This window comes from Spermophilus citellus (genome assembly GCF_964194105.1).
Source record: "Spermophilus citellus genome assembly, chromosome: 6".
NCBI lineage: Eukaryota > Metazoa > Chordata > Mammalia > Rodentia > Sciuridae > Spermophilus > Spermophilus citellus.
In genome coordinates, this window is record NC_138187.1 from 159704539 (window position 1) to 159730610 (window position 26072).

A 26072-nucleotide genomic window follows, 5' to 3' on the forward strand; every position below is an offset into this window, starting at 1 on the left:
ATTTTTATTTTTAGTTTTTATTTATTTATTTTTTATTGTGTAGATGGACACAATACCTTTATTTATTTTTTATGTGGTGCCGAGGATGGAAGCTCATGTGTGCGAAGCAAGTGCTCTACCCCCCTCAAAATAATGATTTCTCTTTTCTCACCTTTAGAAAGAACATACTTTGTAAGAGCTAGATATATCCATCTGACATATAATAAAACTGCAGCTTAGAGAAAAGGAAGTGATGTGAGCAAAGTTAAGAAGAGAAAAACAGATGGAATTCTCAAAAAGTTTTGAGGACTGATTTCAAAAACTGTACACACGCAATGCTGACTGTAAGGTAAGAGAAGAAATGCCATGGAAAATCTTTAATGATCAATGACAGAAGAATAAATGATAGCATCTTACCTGACATATCATGGGCACTCAAATGTATTTATGGAATACTACGTCCACTGAGGGGGAAACACTAGCATTCATTAAAAATGGTATGTTTAAAAGAAAAGGTATTCTCAGGATATAAGAAGTAATAAGTAAATATATTTTCTAATAGAATAAATAAATGCATAGGAAAGACTGAAAAGAATGTAAAAAATGCTAACAATGGTTATCTCTGCTTATGAGGGAATACCATTCGTTTCCAAATTCTTTCAATCATACAAGTATAAAAAAGGTTTTAGCTGGGTACAATGTAACATGCCTGTAATCTCAGCTACCTGGGAAGTTGAGGCAAGAGGACCAAAAAGTCCAAGGCCAGCCTGGGAAACACAATGAGGCATTGGCCTAGAACGACAAGGACCTGGGTTCGATCCCCAGTATTCACCCCCAACCCCACATATAAAAGGTTTTAAAAATATTCTTCACAAAAAATATACCTCATGATATGAAATGCAACATACTTTCTAAAAACTTTTAAAGAAATGCTTGAAAGCAATGGAGCATAATGATTAAAAGTAAAGACTTTAAAAAGTCACATAACCCTAGGTTTTCATCTTAAAGTTTTCCAATTAACAAGTCATGCGGCCTGGGCAAGCTACTCAAAACTCCCCTAATTCTGTTTCCTAACTTTATAAGGGAATAATTTGGCTGTGATGTAACTATATATGAGCTAATAAAAGGAAAGTGATTAAGAAAAGTCTACAACTATTATTACAAACTGACATTAAAACCAAAATGACTAAAGTCAAAAGTGACCCATTTTAAAATTTTTATTCCAAAGATCCAACACAGACCCTATAGAAACCAGCTCTAGAACTTACCTGTCGCTGATAGAAACCAAAAAGTCTTTAGGAGTAGAAGAAAATAATTCATAATTTGCGATATCAAGCTGTTTTACTTGAATTGGCTCACAAAGTTCAATAACAAACCTTCAAAAAGAACAAGACAATTATTTAAATGGTTAAAATATTAGTTCATATTAAACATGGCATAACATTTTGTATAAACTAGATATCCATTAAAAATTACTATACCTTAATGGAGGAGGAGGATTTATAATTCAAGTTATCTGTAAGGGAATGCCTCTTTCACAAAGAATATCAGTAGTGAGGAAAAAAAAACTATGAAAATAAGATATTGACTTTGTCCCATCATATTTTTTAAGAAAAGATATTTTTTTAATGACAAAGCACATTGCCAGAGAAAGAATGACTTTGTCAGTGATTGTATAAACTGACTAGTTTAGAGGATAATTTGACATATATTGTCTTAAAAGTATCAAAGCCTTTGATTTAGCAATACCCTCTTAAAATCTTAATGCATTAAGTTTTCAATTCTGTGAATATGTCAATGAAATTGACACAGGTACTTTAAAATAGGTTGGAAATCATAACCTAAAGCTTACATACTCTTTTATATATTTTCTTGTATATATATGTAGTACAATATGTATATTTCCAAGTGCTCTAATTATTTACCTAAGTTATCATAGGTGGCATATTTGTTGCTCAACTTGAGTTTTTATGTGTTCCAGATCTGGGAAGATGAAACCTAATAGGTTAAGAAGGATGTCTGCCCTTATATTTATATTTTGCTTTATCAAAATGCAGTGTATAAAAGCAATGGTGGTGGGGGGTAGGGGTGTCAGTTAATCTATCTGACTCCCAAATCTGAATTTCCCACAGCACCACAATATCATCACAGGATGGCTTCACTGATAACATAAATTAACATAAATGATGGTCCACCCAGACAAAGAAATAGCCAGTATCCAATAAGACCAGCTATAAATTACACGTAACAGAAGCCTGGCCTATAACTGTTATAGGGAAAGATGGTTTGAGAGGGAGAAATTATAAAAAAGTGCAATAAAACTTTTGGGAGTAATGAATATGTTCATTATCTTTTTTTTTAATTTTTAATTTTTATTTTTTGTAGTTGTACACAATAACTTTATTTTATCCATTTATTTTTATGTGGTGCTGAGGATTGAACCCAGGGCCTTGCATGCGCGAGGCGAGTACTCTACCACTGAGCCATAACCCTAGCCCAGTATGTTCATTATCTTTACTGTGGTGATATTTTCACAGATGTATAAATGTATAAAACTATACAATTTGACATGTTGCACTTTATTGTATGTCCAACTAATGCTGTTTTTTTAAAAAAAATAAAGTTAGTATAACTTAGTCTCAGAGCATGTGCTTAGAATATGCAAGGCCCTAGGTTCAATTCCCAGCACTGAATGATGCTAGAGATTGATTGTTTGACATGGAAAGATGCCCATAAGTATTGCCACTTAGGAAAAAAGTACAAGTATGACTCTATGTGCATAGAATACAACTGTATGTAGCATGGTACTTGGGGAAGAGAAATGCTCGTGACACTTAGTATTCTAATTTGCTTTAACAAACTATATATTTTGGTTCCAAAACCTGAACATTTTCTACAGCACCAATCACATGATGAAGGGAAGAACTAAAGGAAATCAGACTCAGACTTTAATTATTTACTTTGGATAAAATAAATCTATGAGTATTGAAAAGAAAACAAAAAGCTAATTGCCCTTCACTCATTTATTTTTTACATACAATGTTCCTCATCTCTAAGAAGACATAACTTACATTAATATCAGATAAAATAAGCTTTCAGATAAACACATCACCAAGTATACAATGCTGATTCACTTGGAACACATAAGAATTCTAAAATTTGTATGTAACTGATAAATCGCTTCAAAGTATGTAAAATACTAATATAAAACTAATTACTCTGCATTAAAATTGATTTTAAAATGCCTTTCAATATCTTTCTGCCTCATCTCTCATGTTTTCCTAAAACAGAGAATGCAGTATGAAATTAGTAGAACTTTGTATAAAATCAATAGTTAAACAATTTCAATTATACTTAACTATTTACGACTCAGTTTTAAAAGATTGCATTAAAGTTACAGAGCTGAATATTAACAAGTAGCTTCATAAAACACCATGAATCAAAATTTAGGATAAAATTAAGAAAAATTTATAACCTTAAATATGTACATTAGAAATTTTTTTAAAAATTGAAGTTCAACAGACTAAACTTAAACAATGTAGAGAAATGAAAGTTTTATGCAGAAATTCATGAAAGAGAGAACAAAGATATAATGAAGTGAATTGATAAAGCCAAAACAGATACATTTCTATGGAGATTAAAGGAGGTGGCATTAAAAAAAATTAGGAATTTTTTTAAACACAAAAAATCTCTGATGCAGAAGAGATTTTAAATAAGAGAATTCTGAAAACAACTTTATTTCAAAACTTTGAAAATAGAAAACAAATTTATACAAAAAATATAATTTACCAAAAATAGCACAAAAGGAAAGAAAATAAAGTCTTATTTCTTTTAAATCAGTTTAAAAATCTTCCCAAATTTTCAAACAATTATTAAGATAGTGCATGCACAAGCTTACTAATAACTTGCAAAAAGATCATAAACAATACAAATATCCAATAAGTGAGGCCCAGTTAAATATCACTCAAACCATAAAAAAGACTATTGATGTATTATAATTTTATATAATAGTGGGAGTCACTGTTACATATTCGTACACACTATATATATATACACACATAATTTGGTCAATTTTGTTCTCTAGTACCTCCCAGCTTTCTCTCCTCTTCCCCTGTCCCCTTCCTCTACTGATCTTCCTTCTATTTTAATGAGAGCTGCCCCCCACCTTGTTTTTTTCTAGCTTTTTTATCTTTATTTTCCATGTGAAACAAAAACAACCTTTGACTTTCTGAGTAAGGCTCATTTTCCTACTTGAGGAAAATCGCCACCATAATTCTGACCTACTAGAATGAATGAACTAATTAATTGTGTGTGTGTATATATTTAACTTAAGGAGACACTTCTCAAACCCTGAAGATTGTGACTACATAGGCACAGAATACTAAGAAAAAATATGCTACTTTTATTAAAGCACTGTGACTCCTTCACCTGCCATTTCCTATGAATCCTTCCTTTTCTAAGAAGCTCCCTTGCAGTTATACATCTTCTAATACCCTTTCAGCAATACATTTTATATCATTTCATAACTGTTTAACAAAATCTGTCACTGGTCTTCTTTTACCTCCTTAAAAGGAAAGGCATTTTGTCCTCAATTTTGCATGGTACCAACATTAATCATAAATACTTATTAAATGATTATAAGTCAATCTAAACTTTGATATAAAAGATTAATATATATAGAATGTACTTTTAAAAATTTTGTATTCCTTACCAAATTTTAGTGCTGCAAGGATTCAACATATAAAGGTCCATGTTTTCTATGAGAATAGCAGATGTACTCTATTTCAAAACAAGGAAATGGAATCTATTACTTATGGAAAAATAATTTTTAAAAAGTATTTTAATTCTTAAGTGTTCTAAGTGTTTCTGTATTTTTAGATCTTACAATATACGTAAGACTGAAACATACACTTGGGAAGGAAAAACATAAAAGGGGCTAAAATCTACTAGTTAGGACTATAGTTAAATTATCTTTGAAACAACCCATTTTAAAATTCAATGTCTATTACTGTAAAGGAAATAAATTTCTATTAGCTATTTTCTTTTAAAATTTCTTTTTCATACTCAGGATTGAACTCAGGGGTGCTTAACCACTGAGCAACATCCCCAGTCCTTTTTTATATTTTATTTAGAGTTAGGGTCTTGCTGAGTTGCTAAGTGCCTCACTAAATTGCTGAGGCTGGCTTTGAACTCACAATCCTCCTGCTTCAGTCTCCCAAATAGTCCCCAGCATACTAATGCCTATATTTTATTAATAAAGTGAGTAGTCTTCTATACTTATAAGAAAGAAAATTTATTCTTAAGTACCTTGGCTTCTGGATTAGCTGCCAAAATTTTGGCACCACATTCTACTGAGGCATAATTATTTCGATTTTTCTGGACTTTTTTGGTGGCATGTGGCCCTCCATTGGAAGATGGATGCAATGACTGACCTACAGACAAACCTTATTAGAAATATATGATGATTATAATTGAAAACACCCCCAGCAATACAATGATCTCAAAAGCAACAGACTGTCTTCTAGAGAAGGACAGGTTTTAATGCTTAAAATAATATTTTAAAAATCTGTAAGAAATTCAAAATAGCTTTAAAATACCCCAATAGCTTTAAAACAATACCAGTAAACAAAGTAACTACAAAATGCAAGTGTTACTTGATTTATACCTAAATACTATAAGTCAGAAAATGAAGTATGTCCATTACAATAAAAGCTTTTGGCATATATATTATTCTACCTAAGAATGAATGTTATCTTTCTGTGTGTAACAATTTTTAACTGAGATTCAATCTACAAAATCGAGGGGGAAAAAAGTAAAAGTAATACTTTGCATACATGGTTTAAAGTTTTCTGACTCTGTACTTTCTATGCCTCAATTTTCCTCTTGAAAACGGAGATGAAAATCACTGCTATTTTTCTTATTGATCCTCAGGTAATAATTTACACGAATGGCTTTTAATTAACATTAAAACTGTTTATAATTGTAAATGGCATGGTAGCAGCAATTTTGTAAATTTCTCTTTTAAAATGTTTTCTAAAATAAGTTTTGTTTTGCCAATTAAAAAAAAGCTATGTAAACCACTCAATTAAATTTTAAAAAATTAATAAAAGAATATCAGTGCTTCCTTACTTTTTTCTTTTTCTACTTCCATAACTTTCTTCTTCCATTCATCAAATGTTGGTATATCTTCTGGATCTTTGGGATTTGCTACAGATGTAGGGTCAGTTTCTCCTGGTTTTGTAATATCAGCACTCTAAGAAATACAAAAAATAAACAGACTTCAGCCTTCAAAGACTAGATTAATACATAATAAAAGTAAAAACAAATGTTTCTGTCAAAAGTCTAACTTTGTAACGAATAACATTAATAGAAAAGTTTCAATTTATTTAAAAACTGAATTTCTCTTAAAAGAACTGTAATAATTTCTATCTATGTACCACAACACCACAAGATATTTTCCTTCACATGTTAGTGATATAAGCATAGGTTGTTTTATAAAAACTGTAATATATCCTGAGCAAACATTACTCATACACAAAGTGTAGAAATTAATAAATTTATACCTATAGTGCATATATGTTAAAATCTAAATTAAAAAACATTTATTAAAGGAAACTAATTTTAGATGGATTATATATAGTTTCTACAAAATTCATAATAAGAACTTTCTATTCAAAAATTTAAACTTAGATTTAAAAATATTTAAAAAACTATTTCACAATTTAAAAGTAGAAAAAATATCTTTAAGACTCAGGGTGGTAAAAAGATTAACAAATACAGAATGCATTTTTAAAAAGCTGACACATTTGACTAGATTAAAAATTTAAGAATTTAAAACATCTTAAGACCATAAATTACATGATAATAATAAGCCAAAGACTGAGAGAAGTATGTGCAACACATTTAGCCAACAAAGGATTACTGCCAACTCCTAAGAATGCTTACAAATCAATACGAGGGAACACAATAAAAGCAATAAATTCAGCAAGAAAAACACAATCAGAGTAATAATAACTGAATGCAAATGAAAACCAGAGATACAGAAATTATACCAATCTGATGGAGAAAAAAGTGAGTTATTGTGTGGGAAGTCATGGCTTGTCTGTCGAATCATGGGAAATCTATCAGAATGCTGAAGTGATTAGAAACAATTCAAATATACATTAAATGAAGAATGGACAAATTATAGTAGTAGAATAGCTATAAAAAAGTACTGAAAGCAATGAATCTCAAGAATAATGTTGAATGAAATGCTACTTAAGGCAAGAATTCATATTTCAAAATATGCCAAATTAATAGTATGTACTGTTTATGGCTAACTAGAAAGCTCTAAAATAAAATTTCAAAAATCCAACAAATTGAAGATAATGGTTCTATCTGATGAGGAGGGAAGGGTATACAATCTGTGACTTTTTTTTTTAAACTGAATAATGTGTATATAGCTGTTTGTTATTAAATTGTTTTTATATTCCTAAGACTATGCTTAATGTGGTTATCAGTGGTCCTAAAACTGAAACTCTTCAGCCTGTAGTTAGGTGTAAAAGCAAATTCACCGAAAATTTATGAAAAGATAAAGAGAAAAAAGAACATCTGAAATTAAAAGGGAATGAATGCAGATGGGGTGTGCTACAGTTTGAATTGTTCTTTAACTGCACTTGTTTATCATCCCCAATCCCTTTTTATTTTTGAGACAGGATCTTACTAAATTGGGCTTAGGGCAAGTTTCTAAATTGCTGAGGCTGGTCTCGATCTTGCTAGTCTCAATCTTACAGTCCTCTTGCCTCAGCCTCCCGAGTTGTTGGGATTACAGGCGTATACCAGCACACCTGGCTGAAGATTCTTAAATTTAATAGTCATAACTTCTACATAGTTGAGAAACTTCTTAAATAAAGTCTTTCCGTATGTGGCAACAAATAGTTGATGGTGGCAGAAAACTCATTAAATTATATATAACCAAAGAGTCCACACATAGAACAATGTACATACAAATACTGTACTGGAACCAGGCATGGTGGCACAAGCCTATAATCGGAGCTACTCAGGAAGCTGGGAGTTGATGATTTCAAGTTTGAGGCTAGCATGAGCAACTTAGCTAAAAAAAAAAAAAAAAAAAAAAAAAGGGCCAGGGACATGGCTCAATGGTAGCATGCCCCTGAGTTCAATCCCCAGAATGCAAAACAAAACAAAACACAATTATATTGGAAGTAATACCATGAAATAACCACTTGCTCTCAGGAAGCACAGTTCATGTCAGTTCCACAACTGTAATTAACTACTTTATCGCCCTAATTTTGAGACAAATATGGTTAGCAAATTATTATAAAAGTAGCTAATAACAAGAATGCACTTTATAATAAAGTAAGAGATAGTGAAAGTTGTATACCAACCTCATTTTTTAAATGATCTGAAGCACTCAATGGAGATTTTGGATCGTTGCTACCTTGTTCATTTGGTGAAACTTTTGATTCAAATTCTGATTTTGTTATCTTTCCTTTGCCATGTGAAGATGACACATTTTCTATATGTTGGCCAACAAGGCTATTTGAAACCAAAAAATAAATAAATAAATAAAACTAATTATAGCTGGATAACAAAGTTTTAAACAATCTAAATGCCATAATTATTGCATTCAAACCAAGAAAAGAACAAAGATCACCTCTCTCTCAATCATAAAGTCAAATTAAATATGCACCAAAGTCCATTCAGACACAGCACTGTCATCATTATGGTCACTCCAAGGACAAACATCTGTTCCCACCTACCTTTCAGGTGGACTGACAAAGGAAGGCTGTTCCACTGTTGCATCTGCATCCAGAGCCTCACCAACTTCACAGTCAGTTTCAGATTGCTCAGTTTCACCTGCCTTGGCCATCGGGATAGTACCAGCTTTATCTATTTCACTATAAGAAACAACAAAGACAATTTTTAGCTTCACCTAATGAAGCTAAATTAATAGGAAAAAAAACCTATCAGTGAACTCCAAAACATAATGAAAAAATAACTTTACAATTCTCCAGAATGTGTTTTCAAGAATTCACTTAAGTCATGTAATGTCAACTACTAATAAATGTTCCTAGCAAAACATTATAGGTTAGTATTTGGTGTTATAAAAAATAAGATTTTTAAGCTGGGCGCAGTGGCACATGCCTATAATCCCAGCAGCTCGGGAGGCTGAGTCAGGAAGATCCTGAGAGTTCAAAGCCAGTCTCAGCAAAAGTGAGGTGGTAAGGAACTCAGTGAGACCCTGTCTCTAAATGTACAAAATAGGGCTGGGGATGTGGCTCAGTGGCCAAGTGTCCCTGAATTTAATCCCCAGTACCCACCTCAAAAAAATTTTTTTTAATTATTTATTCTAAATGTATCCTCTTTAAAGTTAAATTTGCCTGTTATATATACTAATTCTACTAACATTTCCTGTTAGTATATTAATACTACTAACATTAGTTGTTATCTATACCATCAAAATCATCTGTTATCTCAAGATATATCACTGAAGTTCTGAGGCATTTTTAGAATTTCCCTTTAAAAATATACACCCTAATATTTTCCTTGCCTCACCTATTTCACTGAAGTCATAGCTAATATATTGGAAAAATAGGATGTACTGTTCAGGAATACAATATCTAGCCTAAAGTTGTTTCTGAAATAAGAATTTAAATTTCTTTATTTTATAATTTATGTAAATAATGTCATTATTTCTCAATACGTTTTCTGTTCCCTTGTGCCTTACTGGGGAAAATCCCTAAACAATAATTGTAACATCTCTGTGTACAACTCCCTGGGCCTGTCCCTTGCATTCCTGAGGAAGACAGATTTTTTTGTGTTTTTTTTAAATACCAGGGATTAAACCCAGGGGCACTCAACCACTGAGCCACATCTCCAGCCATTTTTGTAGTTTATTTAGTGACACAGTCTTGCTGAGCTGCTTAGGGCCTTGCTAAGTTGCTTAGGGCCTTGCTAAGTTGCTTAGGGCCTTGCTAAGTTACTGGCTTTGAACTTGCAATCCTCTTGCCTCAGCTGCTGGGATTACAGGTGTGCATCACCATGCCAAGCCAGAAGACAGGTATTTAAAAAGTGGCTGCAGTGAAAACTACTAGTGAGGCTACTGATGATGACGATGATGATGATGATGATGATGATGATGATGATGATGATATTAGCTGAAATATGTATTCTTACTATGTATCAGACATTCCTCAATATCAACCGATTTAACAAAGAAAATGTTTAATGTGGTATAAAGAGAATTGTTTTGTTTTTTGGAATACTGCTGGAAAGAGTCAGAAGGAATACATAACTGATGTTCTAAATTAAAGATCACTTATTCTTAAATATTCTGAGTATTTAATATTAAATTTCAAAAAGGTAGCTCTTCACACACCAACAAAACTATAAATGGAATGTCAGGGACTCTTAAATAGAAACTAATAACTGATACGAGTTTTGGATAATTATAGGGAATTTTATTCAAATAAACACTATGTTTCCTAAGTAGAACCTCACTTGGCCTACACTAGGCAGAGCTTCATGGCTGGGATCTAATCCACTTCACTGTATTAAGCAGCCAAATAAACAAATTCACTATAAGATAATTACATTCAAAACAAACACAAAATGCAGGTATCAAAAATTAGTTCTGCTAAACAGTTGAAATTTCAAACTGGAGTATCAAGTTGCCATATCCTATTAAATGATTTTTCCAAATTAACTAAGGAGATTTTTTTTTCTTCTTCTTTATAATGACTTACTCAAGCTTTGAGACTGGAGTGATTTCTGAGGTAGATGAGCTGGAAATATTTTCAGCATCTTCACTGTTCCCAACTGCACTGGAAGTATCTTCATGCAAATCAACTGCAGGGAGTGTCTCAACCACAGGTGGATTTAACTTTCCTGACTCTGTATGCTGTTTAAAAAGCCAGTTACATTAAATGTTGAGATTAACAAATTATCTCCTTTGCTGAGCAAGAGTTTACAAAAACATAAAGCTAAAAAACAACCATAAAAGAATGTCCACTAAAACACTTGTATAAAAATCCTGTCTTCCAACATTACAACCCTAAGGAATATATTTTATATTAAAATACAGGCACAACAACACACATTTTTCATAAATTTGCATAAAGCGCTTATCTCTTTCTCCCTTCCTACTTCCGATTTTGTATTAGGGCCTATAACAGGCTGGGGATATAGCTCAGTTGGTAGAGTGCTTGCCTTGCATGCACAAGGCCCTGGGTTCAATCCCAGCACCACACACACACACTCACACACAAAAAAACCACCAAAGTTTATTAGGACCTGCAAATATTTCCTCTTACTACAATTAATGAATGCTAGCAACAACTAAGAAATATATTTAAATATACAAAACAGTAAAACAAAAAGTACTTGTCCCCAAGCAGTTTAGGAGCTAGTGTCTGTCAATACAACAACAATATGGCTGTACAAAGCTACACATGATTCTTACTGTTCCTTCATAGTCCTAAATGCCCTAGGTCACACACCTCTCAAAAACATAATCTGAAATATACCTGATCATATTTGAAAACTTCAATAGCACCCCTTGCCCTACCACCAATCCTAAAAAGAATTAGCTTGCTCCATGCCACCTTGTTTTCTGTAGAGTCTTTATCACAGTATCTAAAAGATCTCAAATGCCATTATTTATTTTCCCCCTTCCTGAACTATACTGTGCCTGTGGTAAGGACTATACTCACTTGATTACTGACAATTCTAGTATCTAGAATTAAAGTATCTAGCATACAGTTTGCATTCAAATGCTCAATAAGTGATCAACAAATGAGAAATTCATACTCAATTCAAGGAAAAGAAACTATGAACTACTAAGGATTGAAAGAGATAGGTCTTAAAGAAAAGGAAGGTCAGTACAGGAGCAAAAACAAAACACAAGGCACAGAATCAGGAGAATATAAACTATAATCATTTGAATAATTACAAGGAAAAATTCACAAAGGAATATAAGTGATTTGCATAATTATTGTTGAGAAAAGAACTATTACATTAATATCAAACATTGCATTATCATATCAAAGTGCATCAATATTTTTAAAAAATGAGCTAGTTCATGTTTTTTTTTTAAACCTAAATTCAATGTGTATTTTATGCTTCAGTAAATCAGTATGAACTAACCATATTCCAAGCACTCAACAGCCACATGTGGGTAACAACTATTCTACTATATTATAGCACAGGTACAGAAGATGTAAACATTGGTAAGTATCTGAGCAAGAGCACACCAGAAAACAAATAATGGCAAGACTGTTGAAGCCAGTCATATAATTGGAAGGGTTACAGGTAACACTTTCTTACTCCTTTTCACAAAACTTTGGCAAATGTCTTCCAAAATCAAATAAAGTGAAACTCACTTTATCTCCTTTATATAACCCAGTAAATTTAAAGAGTACTGGCTATATTAACAAAAAGGAATTTTTCCTAATTCTAAGCTGAAAATGTATTTTTTTAAATTAAGAGACAGTTTTTCCTTCGTCTCTCTGCCTCTGTTCCTACAACCATTACTGATATTAAATGATTTCCAGTTGCCTCAAAATTCTGATAGGCCTACAGTGTGTTCATTCCAGTTTTTTAATCTTTCATAAAGTTTGATGGAATGAAATACCCAATGAGATAAAAAGAAAAATACATTCTAGAATATTATGCTAGTTCATATTCCACATAAATGGAAATATGGGTGTCAAAATACTCTGTTCTACACACAATTACTTTCTTTTGTTATAAATAAAGCAGTTTAGAAAAAAAATCTTATATATGAAAATCTGAAGAGACATTGTAGACATTATAATGAACCAATATAGAACCTAAGAAGAAATAAGGAATTGCATTCAAACTTTTACTTCAAAGAGACTAGTCATATTTATTAAATCTGTAAACTTTATTTTATCAAAAGTAGTACTATTAGCAGATAACTAACATTAAGTTCCATTACATGGTACTTCAAAATTAAAAAAATAACAATACAAATATGGTGAACAGAGGTATGCTATCTTCTGAAGTAGTTGAAAAGGCAAATTATTAAAAATCAAAGCAACATAGCTTACTTGTACATCCACAATATAGTCATCTTTTAATTTATTTTCTTCTGGAGGAATGGGCAAATTTGAACCCAATTTTCCCAATAATTCTGCATTAGTAGGTCCCTCTCTTTCATCCTATAGTACAACAAAGAAAAAAAGACTGACAAAATTGCTTCATATAACACTTAATAAAGACCACTGCTTTCTATATGCTAAAACCAAAAAACTGACCTTTATACATTTAACTCTACTTACTTTTATTTGTTTGCATACTTACTGTGTACTTTCCTATATCTCCTTTCTCATCAATACACTTAAAATGTACAATACACAAAAAACCTCATTTGATTGCTTAATAAGCACTTTACACCTACCACCCAGTGGTAAAACACAGAAAACTGTGATAAATATCCGACAAATGAAGGCACCCATAGTTTTTTTGTCTTTTTACTCACATTCAAGTTAGAACTTCTAATACCTTTGTGTCTTTAAATATACCTTCTAGAGTATAAATACCTGAGTCAATCTGGCACAAATATCTAAATGTTTGCTGAAAGAGTAGTTTCCCTCCTCAGTACCTTTTCAGTGTATATAGATATACTTTTTTTTTTTTCTTTCCTTTGGTACCAGAGATTAAATTCAGGGGCACTCGCCATTGAGCCACATCTTAAGCCCAATTATGTATTTTATTTAGAGACAGGGTTCTCACTGAACTCCTTAGCACCTTGCTTTTCTGAGGCTGGCTTTGAACTCACGATCCTCCTGCCTCAGCTTCCTCGGCCACTGGGATTATAGGCATGCAACACCATGCCCAGCTCAGTGCTTTGATTAAATTCATTTTTATATTTTGTCTCCAAATATCCCATCAGAGATTAGACTTAAGTCTTATAAGACTGTGGGGAAAAGGATAAAATTATAGTTTCTTTTGAGAAGTATTTAGCAAGTCTTCAAAATTTTAAATATTCCATCCAGAAATATATTTCACATAACTTAAAAACTTAATCTGTTTCAACTATCAAGCCAAAAAAAAAAAAAAAACAAAAAAACTCTAGGCATGTAAACGTAATTGTAAATCTGTGTGTTGACACACACAAGCACTGTGCATATTGCGTGCACACATACAGCTGAGAAACAATGCAAAAGCCCATTAGTAAGGAAATGATTAATAGAGTATGGTTTATCTGGGTGATGGAATGAAAATGCAGTCATTTAGAAGAACAAGTCAACATGAAAAGGTGACATGTGAAGGAGGATGCTAGTCAATTTGCAGAATATTTATGTGACACTTAATGGAAATAAAATATTAGTTGTATGCATATATAAATATACAAACAGAAAAAAAATCTGAACATGTTCATGAGAAACAGTAAACTGTAGTTCCTTTGGGGAGAAGAATGATATATAAACACGAATATTCTGTAGACAATATAAATTTAAAATACACTGAAGTTGGAGGCAAAAGCAAATAGTCAATATTCATCTTTTATCATATAAAATGGTGAAACATGAGATCATATTGGTTTCTTTGGATTCTATCTATTCACTGTACGTAGCTACAGAAAAGAAACTACACTTGCCAACTACAAATTATCCTTGTTATACTCATTTCTGACAGTTTTTCATTTATAAGATTGGGGTACCTTTAGAAACCCTTTAAGTATTTGGGCAATAAAAAGAGAGCACTAGGGCTGGGGCTGTAGCTCAGTGGTAGAGCACTTGCCTCACAAGTGGGAAGCACTAGGTTCAACCCTCAGCACCACATAAAAATAAACTAATAAACAAAGATATTTTGTCCACCTACAACTAAAAAAAAACTTAAAAAAAAAAAAGATAGCACTAGTTTTTAGTTCTCTGAACATACACTCTTTTTTCTCCTTACTATAGGACCAAGAATGATCATGAAATTCCAAATACAAGCAACAAGTATCTAAATCTCTGAGCTACCTTAATCCAAAAACCTGAGCAACTTCCCTATATTAAAGCAAGAAAAAAATATAAATTTCCACCAAAAATTGTGGCAAAGTATTCTTGAAGTGACTTTTATTCTAAATGTTTGGAGACAGTCTTAGAAAGCTGAGTACACAAATTATAATGTCAACTTTTACTTAAAGTACCTTTTTCTGAAATTGTATGTCTTCATTTTCTAGTGCACAGTTGTCATCTTGAGAGTAATATGATGAAGCTGAAGAACTCTCTTTACAACATACACGCCAGCTGGGAAGCCTGGAAAACAACAACAGAGAGAGAGAGAGAGAGAGAGAGAGAGAGAGAAATTAAGTCAACAGAGTCCCTATATGGGCTAAATTTGAGGTAATAAACAGGCTCCCATTCCAACACCCTTAAAAACTTAACAATTTAAAGATAAAGAATGCCCTAAGAAAAGTATAAACATGAGATCATATTGGTTTCTTTGTAAGATGCCATTGAATCCTACAAAGGTACAAAAGAAAAGACTCCGAGCTGGGGTTGTAGCTCAGTAGAGCGCTCACCTAGCACATGCGAAGCCCTGGGTTTGATCCTCAGCACCACATAAAAATAAATGAATAAAATAAAGGTATTGTGCCAACTACAACTAAAAAATAAATATTAAAAAAAAGACTTCACAGAAACAGTATGTGGTAATTATCATCCTATCAAGGAAAGTCAAAGAGTTAACCTACTCAGAAAGTTCAAGATGCCAATAATATTCTAAATTTTGCCAGATATTTAAGAACAAATAACTCCAAAAGTTATCTAACATGTTTCAAAGCATAGAAGCAAAGCTTACAAATTATTCTTACATAGAGAACAGTGTATAAAAATTTAACAAATAGCGCAAGTTAACATTACCTATGAAATAAAATGCAAAACTTCTAAAGAAAACAATTAAAAAGTCTCTGGGAATATACCAAGGAGAAATATATCACTGCTGGATTAAGTAGTTTACCTCTGATATTCAAAACTGGTTTGATATAATAAAATCTATTTCTTTAGTTTGCTATGCACATCAAGAAAAATGTCTTATGATTAGTCCACTAAAAGACACCTGATTATATATCCATCAAGCGTCTTTAAATCAATAATAAAGTATGTGTATATTTAGTATGGGAAACATACATAATACACAATCCTAAAAGTCAATATAATATTTAGTGAAGAAACCTAAAAACACACCTATATAGGTCTGAAACAAGATAAAAATATTCATATAATATTACATAGTATAAGGATAAAGAAGATGTCAAATGGAAAAGTTACAAAGTAAAATTATTGAGTTACAAATAATGAGTTTACCTGCATTAATTGCAGATAACGAGTTAATAGAAGTGGAAAATTCCAAAGAATTGCCTACATAAGGAAGTTCTAAATGTAAAATTTAAGTCCTAGATATAGAATTAATACATTAACAGATTCTCAGTAGAAACATCACCAACAATTATAAATGTGATATTAGAAGAGTCTCCATTTACAATAGAAAAATATAATACCAAGAAACAAATAGCAAGAAATCTTCTACTTCAAAGAACTGTTTGAAATTGCTGGTATTTGATAGTTGTTTTACTTGAAAAGAATGTCAATTTCACACAATTCAAAATGGTACTATATAAGGAACATTTGGAAAACCATATACTGAAGATATAAAAAGGGCAACTTTTTATGTAAAAAGCAAGCCAGAAACTGTCAAAAAGATTCTGATATGAGGGAACTAGACCTACATGAAACAATAATAACAGCAATATGGTACTGATATGAGAGAGAAAGAAAGGGAAAGCCCAGGGGGCTCTAGAAAGAGAAATCCCAGAGTGACAGCTGTAAACAAGGAATGCAGGGCAACCAGTCTAGATGGGAGCTACCAGAAGCCTTGCTGCTTTAAAAAGATGTAAATGACAGCACTACTGAGAGATCTTTCAAAGTCTAGAATATACATTGGATAATATTCTTTATTATATGTTTTAATTAAATAGAAAACAAACAATAAAACAAGTCAAATATTAGTTCTAGGAAAAGTAAAAAAAAAGTGTAGAAAAGGAAAAATGATTATAGTAGAGTTCTACTACCTGGTTCAACTGTAAACAGCAAGTACTTATCTAAATCAAATTAGGATAGAACTCTATAGCAGCATATAGTTAATAGAATCACCTGTAGTACTTCGGTAAATACCAAAAAAATCAGCTAGGAAATGAAAGCAGTTTCGTTGAAAAGACAAAATGAGGAAAAGGGGAACAGCTTCATGGTTGTATAGGGAAAAGGTAGGGGGCTTAGAACCAGACCTTTTACTTTTAGAACTGTTAACTTTTTTTTTTTTTAATTTGTGGATCATTTTAATACTGATTTTTAATGAAAGGAACACAAGTCAGGACATTTGAACTTTGGCTATAAAATTAACAATTTTATAATGCTTCCTAACAGGACAGGCAGGCAGACACACACACACACACACACACACACACACACACACACCCTTTAACAGGAAAACAGTAATGACGCCTTAAAAATATGAAAAAAAAACTTTAAGTGTAAATCCAAAAATAAATCAAATGCAATGTTTTAAACTCCATAATTATCCCAAATGAACTTATCTAATGATGAGGGTTCACTGTCTGCTTTTTAAGCCTCGAGCTGGTTGGCCCCAAAATGGTATAAAGGACATCCCTTGTGGACTGGAGGAAGGAGACCCAGATGTGTACACTGGTTCTGTGGTATGATCAGGACAGGTTGTCATCTGAAACAAAGTTTCACCCTCTCTCCTGCTCCAATAATCTACCATATCCTTCCAAGCTTCATAAAACTCCAATCTACAAATCAAAGGGGAGCGCTGGAGTTGTACTTCAAAGTTTTCACCAAAGAAGCTCACAATCCAGTAAAGAGGCCTCAACGCCTGTGCTCTTTTTGTCATGTCTGTTTGGGATCAACTGGCAAGAGACTCCAAACTATAGACTGAAGAAAACGAATAGTAAAAACTGACTTGACTGACTAACCATGTGCCTGCAAATTCCAGTGGCAAGAGGAAAGTAAAAAGAGAAGAACAATCATACACATGGTGGAATAATATTCAGCCATAAAAGGATGAAATCCTGTCATTTGTGGCACATGGATGGAACTGGAGGACATCACGTCAAGAGAAATAAGCCAGGGACAGAAAGACAGATGGCATATATTCTTACTCACATGTGGATGCTAAATAATGTTTTTATAGAATTATAGAGTAAAACTGGTGTTACCAGAGGCAGGAGGGAAATAGGTTTGGGATAGATTGCTCAATAGGTAAAAAGTTAGGTAGATGGAATAAGTAGAACCATGACTTTTTAAACGATGAATACATTAAAACTAAAAATAACAAAGGGAAAGAGTAAGCTACATATTAATATAGTGAAATGCTACAATGTGTACAAGTTTCTCTGGAAGAATCTTTTTTAAAAAATAACACCTTGGTCGGGCTCAGTAGCACCAGAAACTACATCAAGATCATGGCAATCTGTGAGCCCTGACGTCTTCCTTTGACTCAAAGTAAGTGGCCACTCCTATATAACTTACTATTCTTAAGGTGATTTGTTCATATATATTTTTTCTTGTACTTAAAAAGTAAATTCCTCAAGAACCAATTCATAATAACTGTATCACTCCCTAAATAAATCAAAACTTGCAAAGATAATGTGCTTAATAAATATGAAATAAATAAAGAGTTTTCTGTGAGGAACTGTCCTGTAGCACACAGCAGAAAGGAAATACAGCCATCTTTTTTCCTCTCCCATCACTATCACCACCACTACCATTACTACTCTCCCTCCACACCATACCCCTGCCACAAGCACATAAATTAAAAAAGAAAAAGAATCTGCAAGCTAGGAGAATATTTATCCTTTTCACCAATTCTTCCTCATAAATGAGGCATGAACTCACCATTCATACAGAAAGGTGTTAACTTACAGAATATTTGTAACAAAAGATCTTATTTTAAAACTCACATTTGAGTACCATTTAGGATACCAAAATTTCACACTTTTGGGTTGAAATAAGTCACTTTCCACCAGGATCATAATTATAGAGATAAGGCAAAGACCTAAGGAGGTGTTTGACATTACAAGAAAATATATTCAATCATGACAATTTACTAATAGGCCTAGCAAGAGAATTAAAAGAACAAGGACTAGAGTTACACAGTCTGTACAATCTTAGCCAATTTCTGAAACAAATATTTCTGTGTGTCTATTTCTTCACAATAATATTGGCTACTTCATGGAACTGTTTTGAGAATTTGATGAGCAGCTTAAAATTGCTTAGAACTGTGGACAGCACATTGTAAACACAAGACATTAGTCATTATAATGTTTATTGAAAAGAAAAACATTTTTGGATTTTAAGAGAAAGGAAGAAAATAGGTGATACTTTTTCCTGAGAACACAGTGACAAAAAGCTAACAAACCAAACATACATACACAGTGAGAATAATCAACTTAAGTAGACTGCTTTGAGTTAAAATACACTATTTTCTGCAGCAGCTTTAGGCTCACAGCAAAATTGTATACAAGGTAAAGACAGTTCCCAGATTCCCTCTGCCCCTACATATGTGTGTGGCCTTCCCCATGATCAATATTCCCTACCAGAGTACTATATCCATTACAAGTGATGAACATACATGGATACATCATTATCCCTAAGCATCCACAGTTCACAGGGTTCTCTCTTAGTGGTGTACATTCCTATGGATTTGAAGAATGTACAATGATATATATTTACCATCACAGTATTATACATAATAGTTTAATTGCCCTAAAAATCCTCTGTGCTACAACCATTAATCTTTTTACTGTCTAAATAGTTTTGCCTTTCCAGATTGTCAAAAGATTAGAATCAAATACATGTAGTATTCTCAAATTCTATTTTTCACTTAGTAACACACATTTACACTTCTTCCATGTCTTTTCATGGCTTGACAGCTCACTTCTATTTAGCCCCAAATAATATTCCATTGTCTGATATACTTAAAAATGAAGTTTTACTTCTAAACTGCAACACTGAATAAATGGTTCATTTAAAAATCCCTTTTAGAAGATTTCTATCTATTTGTACATGACTACTACATCAGTTGATTATCTTTGTCCAAAACTGGCTTTTGCTTTGACATGAACAGAAATACACTAAGGAATTTAAGTCAGGTAGTTAGGATAGTACCCCAAACATGGAATTGGCTGTTTCTCTCCTCCCTCCCCTGCTTTCTGGGCTACCAGGAATAAGCAGCTTTCCTTCCTCATGCTCCTCCACCATGATTTTCTGCCTCATCTCAGACCCAGAGCAACGAAACTAGCCAACTATGGACTGAACTTCTAAAACCATGTTTTAAAATCATGCATCCTAAATAAACTTCCTTTAAGCTGTACTTGTCAGGTATTTTGGTCAGTGACAAAAAGCTAACAAACCAAACATACCACTTATGATATTTTAGTTATCAACTTCAGTAAATGTTACATTGACACAATATTTTATTATACCTTTTCTATGACTATTTTGTCAAATAATCCAACACAATTGGATTAGAATCCTCTTTCCTCCAGTGTGTCTCTTCAGCATCCTTTAGGTTGGAATAGTACATGGCTTATTTTATGTGATCCTCACATTTTTCAAAGATACAGTCCCTTTTCTTATTAAATAGTAATGGTCCTAACATGCAGATTGTCTGATGTTTCACCAGGACCAGAATAAAGTTATCTACTCTGGGCCAGAGTCCTTCCGTAAGTAATGTGTTTTTCTCAGGTCATTACACCCAAAATCATATGATATCCATCTCAGCAGTTCCAATTTACTTTTAGGTACTTCTCAAGAAAAATGAAAACTGCCCATAAAATGTTTGTGTAAGAATATTCCCAGCAGTTCGTATTCTAATAGCCAAAAACTAGAGAAGGCAGTATATAAACAAACTGAAGTATATTCATAGACTCTATCACTGCTTGGTAATAAAAAGAAACTAACTAATGGCAAAGGAAATGAGAATAAATCTCAGAAACATTACAATGAATAGAAGAAGTCAGATGCATGAATAAAGACCATATTTAATTTAGATGTAGTTCCAAAACTAGCAAAACTAATCCATGGTGATAAAAATCAGATCAATGGGGAGGGGAGGGAGGGGAGGGGGGATAGTAGGGGATAGGAAAGGTAGCAGAATACAAAAATTACTATTAGGGCATTATGTAAAATTGAGGATGTGTAACTGACATGATTCTGCAATCTGCATTTGGGGTAAAATTGGGGGTTCATAACCCACTTCAATCTAATGTATGAAATATAATATGTCAAGAGCTTTGTAATGTTGTGAACAACCAATAAAAAAAAAAATAAAAAAAAAAATAAAAATAAAAAAAAATCAGATCAATGGGTGCCTTTAGGAGATTGTTAGAAAAGGGACATAAAAGAACATACTTGGGTGATAAAACTGTTTTATATCTTGATGGCATGTAGGTTACATTCCTCTGCATTTTCAAAATGGATCAACCTTCTGATGAACATGTGGGCATTACACTGTATGCAGATTATCTAAATTTAAAGATACAGGAAACAAAAGTCAATATTCACCAGTAATTTTCAAATAGAAAATAGACTATTAGCAACAATGGGGCTGGGATTGTGGCTCAGCAGTAGAGCACTTGCCTGGCACATGCGAGGCCCTGGGTTCAATCCTCAGCACCACATAAAAATAATAAACAAAATAAAGGTATTGTATCCAACTACAACTAAAAAATAAATATTTTTTTAAAAAGTAACAATGAAGGCTATAAAATAATTTAGAAATTAACCTAAGAAAATACATAACCATGAACAAAAATTTTAACACTTATAAGATTATTAAAAGAAGACAAATAAATGAAAGATATATTATGTTCATGGGTGGGTTGATGTAACAAAAATGTAAGACATCAATTCTCCCCAAAGTACTTCATCATCTCAAATACCACTGTCAAAATACATGCAGCATCCTACTGGTATAAATATTATATGGAAAAAAATGGTCCAAGAATACCTAAATAAAAAACAACAACAATAAAGGCATGTGATCCACCTTGCTAGATAATCAAGATTTAAAAACCATTGTAATTAGAGTATCATAACAGGATAGCAAAAGATAGGCAGCTGGAACACAGTACTTCCAACTGAAAATTGGCAAAAAGACTTTCCTTAGAGGTAGCCTACCAGACTCAGCAAAACTTACTGAATGAATGGATGGATGGATGAATGAATGAATGGATGGATGGATGGATGATTATCAAGCCTTTCTGAAGGCATCCGACACCTCATTAACTGTTTAGAATTCAGTTTGACAATTATTTTAGAAACTAAGTAAAAAATGTGTGAAGTGGAAGAAAGGAGAAAGAATGAAATTAACAGCTTATAGCAGTCATCTCTCCTTAAGAACAATTTGCTTTCCACGGTTTGTTACCCAAGGTCTGAAAATACTAAATGAAAAATTCCAGAAATAAACAATTCATAAATTGTTGTTCATCATTCTGAATTAGCATGATGAAATCAACCACTGTCTCTTCTCTGTTCTGAATAGAGAAGAATCACTCCATGTGCAGAGTATGCACAATATATATTCCTCCAGCCCTACTAGCTCTAAGAGTTATCAGATCCAATGTAGTAGGATCTCAGTGCTCCTGTTCAAATAACTTTGGGTTTACTTAACAATGGCCCCCAAGTGCTATTTTGGATATGCCAAAGAGAAGCTGTGAAGTGCTACTTTTAAGTGAATAAGTGAAAGTTCTTAAAAGGAAAGGAAAAAAACTAACTTGCTAAGATCTACAGTGAGAATAAAATCTTCTAACTATGAAACTGTGAAGCAAAAAGAATTGTTTGCTAATTATGCTGTTGCATCTCAAACTGCAAATATTGCAGCCATACAGTAGTATAAGTTCTTAGTTAAGATGGAAAAGTCACTCAATTATATGGTTCAGCACTATCAGAAGTTTTTCAGGCTTCTACCGGAGTCTTAGAACTTATCACCACAGACAAGGGAGGACTACTGTAAATTTATGTAAAACTGAAAACATATAAACAAAACATTACTATTTCCAAAGAAAACACACATCTAAATAAATGCACAGAAGGCTGACTGGAAGAACATTCACTGTATATAACCAAGTTATAACTAAATACCAAAGATAAGGGTAGAAGAGTAAGACTGACGATAGGAAGATAAGAGTGGTTAACAGAAAACAGCAAAAGAAGGAATCCACACAGAAGGTAGCATGGTCTACTTTTACAAATAAGGAAACTAAAGCTCAGAAGTTAAGTAACTTGCCCCAAATCACTGTTTTTGACTGTACACTTAGATTTTTCTCTTTCCAAAGCCTATGATCTTTCTGTATTGCTATATTTCATGCTTAATAATTTTTCAACAGATAAAAGCTAAGAAAACAACACTAATCCATTCACTAGAGAATTGGTGGTATTAGTGAAGGCCATTTACAGTGTAAGACAAAATTACAAGAACTATTCTCACAAAGGAAGAGCAGTGATGTACAAAAATCAAAGTAGTGCTTTATGATTATGATAGTCAAAGTGATAAATGCAATGGCTATATAGTGTAGTCGCTAGAGGAATAGACTTCAGAGTCAAAAGACTCAAGGTTTATTTTCAGGTCCCCCTCTTATTATTTATATGGTCTTGATCTAGTTATATGATTTTGGAAAAGTTATAAGGTCTATATGCCACAATACTAACACTGTAAACTGGAGTTACTATGAGGAAATAAAATAAATGCATGTGCTCTGCTTAGCCTGACATAGAATATGCACTCAAATGTTAGTTGTTTTCATCCATGACCCCTTCTATTTACTTTCACTTACCAAATTTCAGAGCAGTATATACTTAAAAGGCTCAACTTCTTCTTTTTCTACTTAGTGCTCAACCTGATGAAATCCCACTTCTGCCCTCATGATTACGAAGAAAGGTATATGGTGGGGCAAAATGTGCCTTTGACTACTGCTTCCACTTGAAATCACCTCCTTCTTTGGCATGTCAAATAATATACCTCTGCTTTCATCTCTCTGACTCTGCTGCTTTCTACTCACTATTTAAACTCTGACGTTCCTGGGTTCTGTTCTGAGTCTTGCCTTTATAATTGACTTGAGAGATCCAGCTCTCACAGTTCTTAGCTGATGGCTATTAAAGATAGCCCTTATTATCTTCTCCAGAGTGATCCATTTCTTCAAACCCTTTGTTGAAAGCCTATATCCATGTTGAGAATGAATAAATCTCATATAAAGGTTGGATTTCTCTTTCTTCATGTTCCAAGACATTTCAAAAATCTCAAAGACAACCAAATCCAAAGTTGAACACATAATCTTGTTTTTTCCAATTCTCCTCCTCCAATATTCTTGAACCCACCATGTGGTACTGCTACCCATTCAGTTCTCAAATTAGAAATCTGAAAAACATCTGTGACTTCTCCTTTTTCTTCAACTCATTTACTTCAAATTTCTTTTCTCAAACTTCATTATGGCCACCTTAACTCAAATCCTCACTTTTTATCTACAGCAACCTTCTAATAGATCTCCCTAATTCCTATCTTATATCTCTTCAAATCAATCCTTCACACCATTGCCAAAAATCTAACACTGAATTATCAGACTGTCATTCCCCTGGCTTAAGAACTTTTATACACTTTTATACATCTATACTTGACAAAATTGAAGCTTCTCTCCCCATGATATTTAAAACTCTCTAAACTTCTGCAACCATGTTAAGCTTTGTATTTCCTGCCCCTCCGTGTCCTTACTGTATGTATCAATGATGCAGAACCATCAGTACCTGCATCTTGAACACAAACCACAACATCTTTGCTTCCAAATCTTTGGCTCGTGCTGTTCCTTCTTCCAAGAACGTTCTGCCCCTGCTCCAGTTCCCCACCATTCAAAACCTGGTTAAATTCTTATCATTCTTTTCTTTGAAGGCAAGTACTAGGTTAGGGACAAACTTTCCTGATTTCAACAAGCTGTGGTTTGGTGGCCCCACCTCCAAAGTGTCATAGCTCTTGGGCTTTCTCTATCTGAGCACTTACTACATACACTTTATTTTTCTCTCACACACAAGATTGAGCACCTTTAAGGCAGGGTTTTTCTGTCCTCTTCTCAGCAGTGATCCATGGCTCTTACTCTGATTATGGACTGGAAAAACTTCTGTAACAGCTTAGAGAAGAGCCCAGTAATCAGAGAATTTGTGGTCAAGGAACTAAATTGGGCAATGAAGTATTGCTTCTTAAGTCTAAATTCAGATCTAAGCCCTGATACAGAAACAGTGTCAACCATTCAATTTAGGGAAGTGTAGCTAAAGAAATTATAGTTTTTTGAACATTATTGATTAGAAATTTGAAAAAAACTTACAGTAATTCTACAGAGATATGAAGAGACTTATGAGAAATAGGTGAAAAACAGAAAGCCACTTTGATCAAACATGTGTAATAAAGCAAGACCAAGAGATGACTGGGCCTCCAGCGCCTTTGCTTAATAACCACGTTTTTTCTTTCAATTACAATGTTTTGTTTTGTTTTTTTAAGAAGATATTCTTAATCTAGTAACAGTTGCAATGAGGATTAAACCTAGGGATGCTCTACTACTCAGCTATATTTCTGTCCCTTTTTAATTTTTATCTGAGACAGGCTCTTGCTAAGTTGCCAAGGCCACCTTGACCTTCCGATTCTCTTGCCTCAGACTCCCAAGTCACTGGGATTACAGGTATGGGCCATCGTGCCTGGCAGTTTGGGGGCTCTTTTAAAATTATTTCTCTTCTGCTTATCTACCTGCTACTAGGAAAGAGGACTGAGGGTCCCCTTCTCCTTTCAGTTTTTATTCTATTATACTGCCTCAGCAATCTAGAGTAAAATCACATGGAACTATACAGTTAAGCTGAAAAAACCTCTTTAATATTTGCTTCTAAGGAAACCTTTGAATTTCAGTAGTTCTGACTTAATATTCATTCTGATGTGGGACTGGTCTTGGATTTTTTTTTTTTTGGGGGGGGGGGGGGTACCAGGGATTGAACTCGAGAGTGCTCAACCGCTGAGCCACGTTC

At 33.1% G+C, this 26072-nt stretch overlaps 1 protein-coding gene across 3 annotated transcripts in view; it reads right to left on the bottom strand.

Moving 5' to 3' along the window:
- The window catches only part of SUCO (SUN domain containing ossification factor), a 72234-nt gene that overhangs the window by 36514 nt on the left and 9648 nt on the right, over positions 1-26072 (bottom strand). For 2 of the 3 annotated variants that reach the window (XR_014022553.1, XM_081298483.1), the window contains exons 2-10: positions 15143-15251; positions 13053-13163; positions 10728-10882; positions 8742-8879; positions 8367-8517; positions 6109-6232; positions 5287-5423; positions 4691-4758; positions 1248-1355 (exon numbers count right to left, since the gene is read on the bottom strand). Coding sequence is in view for 2 of the 3 variants with exons in the window: in XM_081298483.1 (XP_081154609.1) it covers positions 1248-1355; positions 4691-4758; positions 5287-5423; positions 6109-6232; positions 8367-8517; positions 8742-8879; positions 10728-10882; positions 13053-13163; positions 15143-15251 (1101 nt within the window). In the remaining variant the exon portion in view is untranslated. The remainder of the gene's footprint in view (positions 1-1247; positions 1356-4690; positions 4759-5286; positions 5424-6108; positions 6233-8366; positions 8518-8741; positions 8880-10727; positions 10883-13052; positions 13164-15142; positions 15252-26072) is intronic. The other variant, XM_081298484.1, reaches the window with a different exon arrangement.